Source organism: Patella vulgata, chromosome 3 (genome assembly GCF_932274485.2).
Source record: "Patella vulgata chromosome 3, xgPatVulg1.2, whole genome shotgun sequence".
Lineage (NCBI taxonomy): Eukaryota > Metazoa > Mollusca > Gastropoda > Patellidae > Patella > Patella vulgata.
This window is the reverse complement of record NC_065881.2, coordinates 64,848,419-64,861,796: the sequence shown is the minus strand read 5'-3', so window position 1 is coordinate 64,861,796 and position 13,378 is coordinate 64,848,419. Positions and strand designations below refer to the sequence as shown.

Genomic DNA, 13,378 nt, shown 5'->3' with positions numbered 1-13,378 from the left:
TAACCTCGATTGTCCAGTCCCTATTGAAAAAACAAGAACGGAAAGTGGGTCTTTGAACTTGACAGAAAGATATCTGATAGTATAAAAATAAAATTTAGTAAAAGTATTGAACGAGAATACAATTTTCATACACGTTTCTTTTCTGAAAGAACTGTAGGACCCTAAACCCCATTTCATTTTCATGTTTTTCTAAAACAGTGACATTGGAGACTGTCTTCCAAAACAAATAAATTAGGGGCCGCACCGCCCGAATCTTACCAAAAATTGAACAAGGGAATGAACTCTAATGTCCCTATCTATGATATCCAGTAAACCATTCAGAAAATTGAAAGATTAGCATTTCTCAGACTACAAATTTTGAAATTTAATTTTTCAGGATGTCACGCTTCAAATTTATTACGCCTGAATTTCAAAATAAAATAATACGTTTTTATACGCCCACACTGAAATGTGGTCATATAATTGTCGTCGCCCCTGTCCGTTCATTCCATCGTCCACAATTGCTTGTGGAAGCTTAAGAGGCTAAAGTTAATATCCGATTGACTTTAAATTTATACACAGTGTTTAAGGTCATGAGACGAAGAATTAAGCCTATTGATTTTCAGCGATTTCTAATAATTACTGCCAGAGTTATGGCCCTTGATCACTTTGAAAAATCTTGTGGATGCTCTCGAGGCTAAAGTTAATATCCGATTCACTTTAGATTTATACACAGTAGGCCTAATTAAGGTCATGAGACGAAGAAGCCTATTGATTTTCAACGATATCCGATAATTACTGCCAGAGTTATGGCCCTCGATCACTTTGAAATATCTTGTGGACGTTCTAGATGCAAATTTTAATATCCGATTGAATTTGTTTAAGGTCGTGAGACGAAGACGCCCAGTGATTTTTTAATGATTTACGATAATTACTACCAGTGGACGCTCTAGAGGCTAAAGTTACTATCTGATTGACTTTAAATTTATACACAGTGTTTAAGGTCATGAGACGAAGAAGCCTATTGATTTTCAGCGATTTCTAATAATTACTGCCAGAGTTATGGCCCTTGATCACTTTGAAAAATCTTGTGGATGCTCTCGAGGCTAAAGTTAATATCCGATTCACTTTAGATTTATACACAGTAGGCCTTATTAAGGTCATGAGACGAAGAAGCCTATTGATTTTCAACGATATCCGATAATTACTGCCAGAGTTATGACCCTTGATCACTTTGAAATATCTTGTGGACGCTCTAGATGCAAACGTTAACATCCGATTGAATTTGTTTAAGGTCGTGAGACGAAGAACCCCATTGATTTTTTAATGATTTATGATAATTACTCCATGTTATGGCTCTTGATCACTTTGAAAAATCTTGTGGATGCTCTAGAGACCAAAGTTATCGTCCGATTGACGTAAGATTGAGAAACAGAGTTTAAGGTCTTGAGATGAACAAGTATATTGATTTTCAATGAATTTTGATAACTTGAACAGCTAAATTCATGATATTAAATGTTTCGTACACTAAACATTAGCTGGGGCAAAACTAAAAGTCAAAAAAATTCTAATGATTTTCTGATAATTACTTAATGAGTTGTTACTCTTAACTCTTAATCAGATTTTAGTGTATTATAAATATTTCATTACTGACAATAAAAAATATGCAACAACTCTTGTTAACTGCTTGGACGACTTAGCTGCTGTGGGCGTATGTTTCGTTGCCTGGCAACCTATCTTTCTCCTTGTGTTCAATAGCTAGATATGTTCTGATCATATTCTCAGCCGTGCACATATTTATTTTCAAAACTGAAATTATTAGGTTATGCCACTTTATTAATTTCAATAATTTTAGTTAAAAGTAAGGCTTAAGTTACTTGACAAAAACTAGTAAGACCTGTATAAATGATTTGCCACTCCATAAGAAAAATCATGAAAAAAAAAAATACTTGTCATGCTATATGGTCTACAAATTCCGTTTTTAATGAAAATAATTTTGAACAATTATCTAATTCGCGAAGAGCATGTTACTGTCTATTATAAGTTGTCTTTGAAGTAATCAAATCAAATTCCAGATTTGTTCTGAATTTGGCCTCTGCTAATGTAATTTGTCAAATCAGAAATCCAATCCCAAATTTTTTATCAATCAAATTGCTTATTTCCTTCTGAACATAAGCAGAAAATGCTCATTAGTCAGGGTATTGATGTAATGAGAGTATACAAGTTTAATCAGTCTCAATTTGAGTTATCATTCTCCAAAGCATTAACAATTCAAATCTTTTATCTCTGCTTAAGCCAAGTAGAAAATGACCCGAACATTCTATCTCAATATAAAGTTATTATGTTCCAAATGTGTGATGGAAGGACAGCTGCGTAGCCTCAGCCGAAAATGTTCATCATCGAATCCAGTTAAAACATTCACCAAATATACATCAAATTTGAACAGTTTATCTCACTCGGCAAAAGAGTTATTATGTCCGAAAATTGTGACCAATCACCTTGCTCAACATTGAAACCATATCAAGACATAAAATTAATGAACTTCGACACAAAGTTTGAATATACTATCTTGATTAGAATCACATTTAATGTGTCCCAAAAAGTGTGACGGACAGATAGACAAACTCATTTTAATAGTTCCCTGCTTTCTTCGAAAGGTGGGGGAGAATAATACCATCTTGTACCCTTAATCAACACTGACGAGCTAGGAAATTCTTGGTTGAATTAATATGACACAATTTCTTTTAAGGGGGAATTAATTTAATCTACATTATTTCAAACATGTTTATCATAATAGTTCATATATCAGTAGGTAAAGACATCAACTATTAAACCATGCACCATTACATATTTATTATATTCACTGCAAACATACTTTTTTAATAACCAAACATACTGGGTATACTCATTACATATAGGCATCAATAATTTACAGTGGAAAATTAACTTTGTGATTTATCAAAATAAATGTGTATCAAGTTAATAAAATTCGGTGGTTCACATCATATTCACATCAAGATATGAGATCCAAAAACCTTCTTTTATTTCTATTCTGTATCTTGATATGATGCTACAGAAAAACAATGGCTTGGATAATGAAGACATTTAATCTGGATAATAAATACAATTTTTATGCTTTCCAGAACATAATTAAAAATTTCAACCTGATTACATTATGGACATCTATTATATATATTATATATGGAGCCCTATGTACACTCATCAATAGCTACATGTACATAATTCATTACTTACATAGCACTATTATTACTGTGTTATCAACACACCTATAAGGCATCCTTAATTCATTTGGTCCAGATATCACAACGGCTGGATTTTTTTCTCTAGAATATAAATTTCTTAAAATATTGTCCCTAAACCACTTGCAGACGCAAAGGCTGTTAAAGCATACGCAGCTTGTCTTGTTTCCAATAATAGCTTTGCCTCCTTCAACCAATCAGAAGCGACACGTCTAGGTTCACCTTGGAGTTGATTCATAAATCGGACAGCTTGTAGTAAGTCTCCTTTCTCTAAAAAGTAATCAGCATGGGCTAATATATTAAAAGTGTCCAACTCGCTAATTTCTATAGAGTCACTATCAGATTTAGCATAAACTGAATTAAAAATAAAGAAAGATTGGAAATAAGAAAGAAAATATCTAAATAAGGTGCCACCATTTTCATCAATCATAGCCACTCTTTTACAAATGCGTTTAACTTTGGGGAAGCGCTCCTTTAGACTATCTTCTGTCCACACTCCTCGCATTAATGCCTCTTCCGGTACAGATTGCAGAACAGTTTGTACAAATGGATGTTTCCCGGCTGCCTCAGATATTGCTACAGCTTCCTTAGATAATGGTTGTAATTTTTCTTCTCCTGATAAACCGCCCTCTTTACCCAGTCTAATAACTCCATTCATAGCTATACAAGCCAACCATAACTCTTGGGCGATTCTAGCTGTCTTTTCGTTCTCAGCACGTGCTACAAATATAAAACAAGGGCTTATTTAATTTAATTATCTACAGCATTAAAGTTACAATTTCATATTTTCTAAGAAGGTCAAAACATAATTATTTCTATGTCTTTTGCTCAATAGGTTGTCAACTCACTATTATACGATCATAGGCTATCTTTCTCACACTTAAAAATCTTCACACTGGAAAAAATAACACAATTACCTCCCTTGTTTTCCTATTCCCCACCATGGAATAGCTATCTTCAAACGTTTGAATTTGAAGTTGAAAATTATATTTTTGCCAATTTCTCAACTGGCAATAGTGAATTATAGGATTAATAGGATTATTCTTTAACAAGGTAATACTGTTTCAAGATACCACCTATTTTAGGGCTTTATTTTAATACATTTTAAAAATATAACTTAAAAATATGAAATTGTAACTATAAAAGACAGTGTAATCTGTAAATAAAAGAATTGTTACTTATTTCAAAGTTCAAAAAGTAAGCTAAAGGTGAACTATTTGCAGTGAATATAATTTCAATGAATTCTTAACTGTGAACATAGAGTGCAGAGGCCAACACTATAATTTACATTGGCTTCAACTTTTATGTGTCTTATTAGAAATAATATTTTTTCGTACCAACCAGCCCATTCTTCATGTGGGAGCCACGGTGAGCAAGATGTTGGCTCGCTAAACTGGAAGTCTCCTGTTCGATCCCTGCACTGGCCGGGAAAGATCATCAGAATTTTCGGATGAGACGAAAATCTGAGGTACTGTGTACACATTGGCGTGCATGTAAAATTTGATATAAGAGTAGGCCGTAGCGCCGCACTCTGGGCAAAATTTCCCCCATAGCACACTGTATGGTGTATGCCCGTTTTCATTAACCCAGTCGGAGCAGAACAGTAGGACATTAAACCATATTTCATTGTATTTTTCATTCTTCATGAAGGCCTTTTATGTACTCAGATGTTCTTAATTATAAACAACAGTCTTCACATTAAAACAGAGCATATTTTTGACTTTAGACATACTGCCTTTAATTTTCTTACCATCTACTGCAGTTTCTATGCCTTTTAATCTAGCTATCCATCCAGCTACTTCTGATTGGAAGGTTTGCCTTTCTTCTATTAATCTTGTATGCATCACTCTTTCATATTGTTGCGCTATTTCTCCTTCTTGTATTTTTAATACATCTTTAAGATGATCACTGTGTGCCGCAGCCTGTCTAGATAGATGTTGACGTAACTCTTGTTCAAACTCAACTCGAGCATCTTCTTCCTATAAAGACAATCATTTATTATACAAGATAGCTTGATTCATTAGCAGAAATAGAAGTCTACCCGACACATACCAGGCCACTTTGGGACTAACATATAGTATATATTTTTTTTCGTGTACAAAAACGGAATTGAACCCATGTCTTGCATAGATAACAAGCCTTATGATCTGCAGTGCATGCATTAGAGCACTTGGCCACCCACTATATTAATCAAGCTTTTATAAACAATTCCAAATAAAACAATTATTACCCATTTATCTTTTTCTAAAGAGAATTGATCTCTAAGTCTCTGTCTTTCTAATCCAACTCTAGTTTGTGCTATTTTCTCATCTTCTACACGCTGGATCTCTAAAGCTTTATCTATTCTTTGTGATTCGTGAGCTAATTGTTCAGCCAATTGTTTCTGTAGTTGATCTATACGACGATGTGCATGTGCTATTAAAGAATTCAGTTCATCTTCAGACAACTTTTTACCTGCACAGAAGAAATATGAATGGAATTAAAAAAAAAAATCTCTGAAATAAATTACAAAATCTACAGTATACAATAACTACTGGTAGCTGGTTCATGTCTAAGACAAGAAGGGCTGTTCAAGTAACCCAGGAAAAGATGCATTATAAAACACCTCTTTTCAGAAGTTGTTTTAAACTAACAATTATTTTTAATCTTATGGGTCATTCCATGTCAAGTTGACCAAATTTCGGAAAGTTGGGAACATGACCCTCTCCAAAAAAATTATAAAAAATATATGTTATAGTATATAGGTCCTTAAGTTAACAAATCCAAAATTATACCTCTCTAGGTCAAAAACTCGCCGAGATACAGCCATTTGAAATTAGGGTACTGAAACAGTTCATAAATTCAGTAATTTTTTTCAGGGTTTCGGGTGCTTTAAACTCACATTTATATGGAATGACCCTTATTTGAGTTTATAGGCTTGATAACAACTTGTGAATTCTTGTTGAAACTTCACAGTGAAATAAACCATGGTAATTGTTATTCGATTATCTTTTCTATTCATAGAATGGAAACAAAGAGAACGTCTAAGATTGTATAAGTTATAGCACAGCTATGTCTGTCTTCTGGGGAGTAGAGCAAACTGGGAACAAGTTTAGGATTTTGCAAAAAAAATCCAAATACTGGATGTATTTTACTTGGAACGGTAAATGCCTCATCTCAAAGATGGTCAAAGAATTTACCTTTTTTATCCCCTATTTTAACATCTGGCATGATACTTTCCAATTCTTTCTTAAATTGTTGTCTTCCTTTATCAACTAAATCTTTATATTTAGTCATAACTCTAGCTTCTGATTCTTCTTTTCTAACCTGTCAATTTAAAGAATTCTTTAGTCATTTAAGAAGAAAAGAAATGGATGTGTTCAGGTTTGTATGAATTTGTGACTTGTATATAAAAAGAATTTGACTGTGTTGTGGATGTAGAATGAGGGGATTGAAGGGGGTACAGTGACAGATGGACAATGAAGAACGCCATCATACCATATGGGATCATTAGATCATTACCCTGTGACTGTTAAAATAGTAATAAGCATTGAATTATTGTAATTTATAAAACCATATATAGAGACAACTAACCTGTGTCAATACAGTATTAATATCATTATTAAATTCATTCAGTTTTTGCTGGGCAGTTTTTAAAACTTTATTTTTCTTCAAAATTGCATCTTTTTTACCATCATCTATTGTTTTCTTTAATTTCTCTAAATTCTCCCTGAAAATTAAAATAGCAGTATTCTTAAAGAAAAGAGTAAATAAAAATGGACAAAGAGTGTTTTACAGACAAAAGTCCAACTAAGTTGTTATGTACAGACTCTCAAACAAGTCGTGTTTTATATCAATTTATAGAGAAGTCGATATATTTTCTACCTAGTGACAAAAGCATGATATTTTGTTATTGTGATATAAAGCCTATATGGGAGATAAGAGAAACATAGATAGAGATTAATAGATTAAGAATTTGTTATGTGTCCACTATAAAAGTTAAACCAGGACACGGGAGGAAACTGTTGTGATATAAAATAACATACTTGGCCATATCTGAAAGCCTATTTGCCTCCTGCACAGTACTTTCTCTAATAGAAAATGCATCTGCTACTGCTTCCCATTGTTTATCTTTATCTAATATCTGAAAAAAATATAATAAAATATCATACAATCAATCCAATATTCTACTACAAGGACAAGGGGATAATCTCAATCGTTCCCAGATAATTTTCCAGCAAAAGTTCTCCTGTTCAAATTTATAGAGAATGAAAAATTGTTTAAGGGATTAGCAATTAAAGATGTCTTTTGGTTACAAATGTCTAAATTATTACCTGACTAGTATCATCCATAGCTTTTCTTAAAGCTTGTGTATGAGCTTTGGTAAAATCTACTACTTTTTGCTGGGCTTCAACGGCTGACTTGATAAACTTGGTATTATTCTCTATGAGATTCTCAATGATCACTTCTAAAGCTGTAATAAGTAACAAATATTTATTGTCATTTATAGTACCATTAAATATTGTCAGCTATTTCACTTCTCTAATATACTGCTTACAGATGGTGCATATTGCGACAAATTTTTGCTATCTTATTAAAACATAATATTTCTGTCAATAAAAGACAGATGTAAAAAACTTACCCGCATTTTCTGCAGCTTCATTAGCTTCCTTTTCTTTCAGTTTTCTAGCAACAGCTTCTTTTTGTTTTGCTTTATCATTTATTTCTTCAACACAAAATAATCAATCCTAAGTTAGCATGTACATGAAATCAAAATCAGGCCTCAAATTTAAATCAAAATCAGGCCTCAAATTTAAATCAAAATCAGGCCTCAAATTTAAATCAAAATCGGGCTCAAATTTAAATCAAAATCAGGCCTCAAATTTAAATCAAAAACAATCAAATTTCATTTAAGGTCAGCTGAAAAATGTAGACTTTGTAACTTTGTTGTGTCTATGGAAAATTCCTTCTGTTCTGGTTATGATTATATTCACCTGTATTTAGTAACCATATTTTCACACCAGATAAATCCACATGTTTAAGATACAATACATCTGGTAGTTATGAATGTAAACAACAATGTATTCTAGTTTTTGGTATTTATCTATCTACACCAAATGAAAGGCCAAAGGGTTTTCATTAAAACCCATGACATGGAAGACTTGAGATTCATTAAGTATTATTCTTCATATATGCAATTTATTGGTATTTATAAGAATGAAATAAAATTTGGTCAATGTCCAAGCAGAAATTAAGCTGGGTTTTTTTTATTTACCTTTTTCTTTTGTTTGTTCTTTTGTGGGTTTCGGAGATGGTGAAGGTTTAGACGGTTGTGCTGTCTTCTCAACCTTATGAAACAAAATAAAATCCTTATCTTAATTTATGAAATATACATTAAGGGTATAAATATGCACAAAGGGTATAAATATACACAAAGAGTATAAATACATTCTATGGGTATAAATATACACTGAAGGTATAAATATATACTATGGGTATAAATATACACTCATGAAGGTATAAATACATACTGAATATATAAATATACACTAAGGGTATAAATATGTACTAAAGCTATAAAAACAGCTTGTTTGGTTTTTTTAAAGCGCTAACATAACAAGACCACACACAATGAAAAGTATTTTGTATTTATTATAAACATTTTTGTCCACAATTATTCAAACTGATCAATTTAACTTAAATTTTGGCCATTTAAACTTGAAACTTGTTTCCAAAGATTTTACATCACCCTATCTGTTTTGTACATGCCATTCTTCATAAAAAATTATTTTCATACTTTGATGTGCTTAATTGCATGACAAATATCTTTGCATCAAACAAGTAAATATTTTTTTACTATTCAGAATATGTGAACGATCTGGCTTTATGTGCTTTTGATATTGATCAGTTCATATTTAATTGATAATTCAATATAAATTACCTGGGGGGTCTCAACTTTTTTCTTGGGAACATCATTAGCAATAGGTTCTAATTTTTTACTAGGTCTGAAATTAGAATAATTACAATATGCTATTGTGTTACTGTTACTAGATTTAAATTGATATTCATCATCATAAAATAATCAATTCTCTCTGCCAGTTGTTTGCTTTGATTTGATTTGGTAAAATAACTATATGGAGTCTAAAACCATACATTAGTATCTCTACTTTCCAAAACTTCTATGCACCATTACCTTATCGTTTCTAGGACATCTGATACTACATGCTACTGACTTGTCTTTTGTTGGATTTTGATTAGTAGCAAGTTCATGAAACCAACATCTGATATTTTCACACATTATGCAACCATTAAGTTTTCATTCAAATTTACAACACCCGTGTTGTAATCATGTTTAAATCAGTTTATATTTTATCTAGCAGTTGTACTGCACTGTCTCTATCGGGTTAGCAGATACTTACACAGGGGGTTCTACAGTTTTAAATGATTGAATATCTGGAAAATATGGAAATATGACATCAAACGCATCTTTACTATATGGTACATTGTCTTCTATTAGCTTCTTAAATTCTGTATCATACCAAGCATAGCCTATCACTCCTCCCACACCAACTGTTGTTAAACCAAATAGTTTAAAAAATACTCCACCCCTGCAATAAATAACATTATAATTTATATTCTCATGGACAGGTTTTAAAATCTGGCCATCACACAGATAGTACTTACAGATGAACATCTAGGTTTTCTAAGGTCAGGAATTGTGTTATAAAATACCGGTTGACAGATTCTATGTACATGTACACAAAAATTGTAAAGAGAAATTTTCAAACATGAGCAATAACTCTGTCAATATTCACTGAAATCCTTAAACATTCAACAGCACACATCTTTATGACATCACATTAATCCTTTGCAATGTCAAAAACTTCTCACTGTTTGCTTGTACACAAAAATTGTGAACGGACAAATGGGATTCTTAACAACCTAATTATTAACACCATGTACTTTTACAAGATCAAACTAATATAAATCAGTAATAACCAAAACAGCTCCTAATTATATGGTGGAAATGTTTAATGTTTACACCACTGGCCGAACTAATCTTCGTTCAGGACGTGACAAAACTGTTCCACGCTTTCAGCGCCAGGTGGGCGAGTTTTCATTTTCCGTTAGGGGTGCCAAACTTTGGAATGAACTACCCAGAAACATCTAAACTGAAGATTCATCTGTTTAGTGACTCATATAAATAGAACCATGCGCCCACCATTGTGTAGATATGACTGTACAGCGCTTAGAAGTAACTACTGTTATAATGTAGCGCTTTAAAAATGAAATTATAATAATAATAATAAATAATAAATGTACTTTTTAGGTGTAGGTGGTGGAGGAGGAGGAAGAGGGTTGGTTGGTGTAGCCGATGGTTTAGCTGCTCCTTCTGCAGGTGTTGTTAACTGTCTGTGTGGTCTACTTGACTTTCCATTGTGAACAACCTAAAATTTAGAAATTTGATTTAGAATTATTTTTAAGTCTTAGACACCTTTCAACAAATTAATGAGCTTTGATATTCATAACTCGGGACTGCAATATTTTACAGACCTTTTTTATTTTTGATTTGTGTACAGATTTCATTGAATATCAAGAAAAAGATGGATTTGATGGTTTCAGGGCTGTACTCTGCCTGTCTTTTATGGGATTCATAGTCTGACAGTTCAAACGGGCAGAGTAAAGCACAGTAGTGTCAGTGAGGAAGCCTAGTGTTAGGAAGCCATCTTAGTGCTTTGATGTTTAAGTCTACATGTAAATAGTAAGTAGTAAGCAAGAGGGAGTCTGAGAGAGAGAGAGAGAGAGAGAGAGAGAGAGAGATGGGGTTTAATGTCCACTCGACACACACCAGGTCATTTCAGAACTAACACATGGTTCAATTTTATTTCAGTTATTCGCTTGCTAACTATATGGCCATCCAACCCCCTTGGGAGTCTAAGGAATCCTTACTACATTGTATAGCTTTTATATCAAAATTAAAATGTCTGTAGGAAGCCATCTTAGTATTTTGATATTCAAGTCTAAATAGTAAGTAAGCTAGATAGAATTTTTACTACATTGTATAGCTTTTTTATATCAAAATTAAAACATCTGTAGAATAGTTCATCTGCTGAAAATTTGTGTGTGGCTATGATTTGAAAATTTCATAGGAAGCACCAGTTGGAGAAAAGGGCAGTACCATAGGCCGTAGCGTAGCAAGGCCGAGTGAGGAGCTGCAAGTGCGTGAACGATTTCAATGTCACGTTATGAGATGTGGTCATATACTGAGCCTAAACCATGTTATTGTATTTTATATGGAACTTACTAAATACAATATGACCATTTATTTAGTAATGATAAATGTTATACACTATGGAAAGGCTTTTTATTATAGGTACTAAAGGCTCAATACTACTCTTGTTGTAACTGAATAATATGTCCCAATCTTTATTTTGGTCAACAAATTGCACTATTTTACAATATTCCAATTAATTGATGATACAAATTTCATCATAACACACCTAATTTAAAAAAATTGGAAAAATTCAACTAAATGATTTGAAAATCTTTATTTTGGTCAACAAATTGCACTATTTTACAATATTCCAATTAATTGATGATACAAATTTCATCTTAACACACCTAATTTAAAAAATTGGAAAAATTCAACTAAATGATTTGAAAAGTCTAACGTAAAGCTTTTCAAATGTGACTTGGATTTAAAAATATTTTTGAACCCTCTGGACAAGTCAAATAGGATTTAATGGATAATTTCAGAACAGGTAGGACACTAATTAACACATCTAGTACTTAGAATAAGGCTATTTTCTTATTTTTTGGAGCTGTCAAGCCAGCAAGAGTGTTATTGTCCCTTTAATATACATGTATAATGGCATAATTATTGATATATTTGGAGATTTTTTTTTTTTTTTTTCTTGGAAAACCCTCTAGTTCTGTGGAATGATAGGTGTGGTGAAGATATTTCTTATTTATCGCTTGTCAGCAACACTTTGGAGAGAGAAAGAGAGAGATGGGATTTAACGTCCACTCGACACAAACTAGGTCATTTCGGGACTAACATATGGTTTAATTTTATTTCAATAATTCACTTGCGAGTAGGGGTCTTTAGCAGTGGGAGGAAAACAGAGCACCCAGAGAAGACCCACGAGGCTGGACAGACGACCCTACTCCTTGTCACGTACATGTATAACCTGGGATTCGAAACCACGCCAGTTGACTCAATGACAGGCCTTATGATACAGCGCGCACATGCTAACCATTCTGCCATCCAACCCCCTCCAACACTTTGGAAGTACAATGTTTGACATGGGACGGGGAGAATTTGATTTGGGAATATCTGTTGGGTCGATGCTATCATTTCTTAGAAAATCGAGCATGTCATTATGGGGATACTCGATTGAACATTCGAGAATTTAATTCTCTCAATCCCAAAAATAGTTTGCATGCTCCAATCCAACTGCACAAGAAAATATCTCGACCAACCAATATGAACCATGGCATGACAGATTTGTTGTGCTTAATTACATCATTGATTCTACTCCCAACTCCTGCGTTGTCGGCACTGACAGAACTGAGATTGGACTGAATTCCATGTCACTCAGTTGCAATTCTGTCAAACTGCAATTTCGGACTGACAATCGAGCATCCCTAAGATTAGAAGAGCAGCCTACGTTGCCTATTCTAGAACCAGAGCAGAGCCCAAAACCTGGATCTGGGTATAGCTGTCCTAAGAATTATGACTCCAGATGCCTACTTCATTATTTTTAACATTAATTAGCGTTATTTTTTGTTGTAGAAGAAAACCTCTATTTTACCCGAAATCCTAGCGAAACACGCGAAGTAGATGACTTAAACATCTTTCATAAGTTATTATTCGGGACACACCAAAGTTGCATCGTCCTTCACACAGGAAACTCGAGGAAGGAGACCGGCGAGAGGATTCTGGGTAGAAAATCCGGACATATCCAAGATGTCAGCCTCCATTAGCAGCAAAGTATTCATAAATTGTAATTGTTTTCTTCAAATTCTTTCTCAATTGAAACGATATACAATCACGGTTATTTATGAGGAAAATAATCAATTCAAATCTGAACGTTCTAAGCTACAATTCTAGGAGATTATCACAGCACACAAGTCAGAATAAGTCGCTAAGTCAGCAA

The 13,378-nt window shown here is 33.2% G+C and overlaps 1 protein-coding gene across 1 annotated transcript; it reads right to left on the bottom strand.

Moving 5' to 3' along the window:
* Positions 1-3,072: 3,072 nt before the first annotated feature.
* LOC126814994 (MICOS complex subunit Mic60) lies at positions 3,073-13,145 on the bottom strand. The gene is made up of 13 exons (XM_050540498.2): positions 13,034-13,145; positions 10,542-10,666; positions 9,638-9,826; positions 9,160-9,223; positions 8,494-8,566; positions 7,861-7,944; positions 7,553-7,692; positions 7,265-7,362; positions 6,813-6,948; positions 6,419-6,545; positions 5,470-5,693; positions 4,990-5,218; positions 3,073-3,959 (listed from the first exon to the last, which is right to left on the bottom strand). Exons 1-13 carry the CDS (start codon positions 13,073-13,075, stop codon positions 3,340-3,342), a joined length of 2,151 nt encoding a protein of 716 aa, XP_050396455.1. The 5' UTR covers positions 13,076-13,145; the 3' UTR covers positions 3,073-3,339.
* Between the last annotated feature and the right edge of the window lie 233 nt (positions 13,146-13,378).

Bases quoted from the DNA above. Each gene is read 5' to 3' on its own strand.
- LOC126814994 (XM_050540498.2), bottom strand. From the start codon at position 13,075: ATGTTTAAGTCATCTACTTCGCGTGTTTCGCTAGGATTTCGG. The intron at 9,224-9,637 runs GTAAGTATCTGC...TTCTAATTTCAG, and splicing joins AAAACTGTAGAACCCCCTGT to ACCTAGTAAAAAATTAGAAC. The intron at 7,693-7,860 runs GTAAGTTTTTTA...TACTTATTACAG, and splicing joins TGAAGCTGCAGAAAATGCGG to CTTTAGAAGTGATCATTGAG.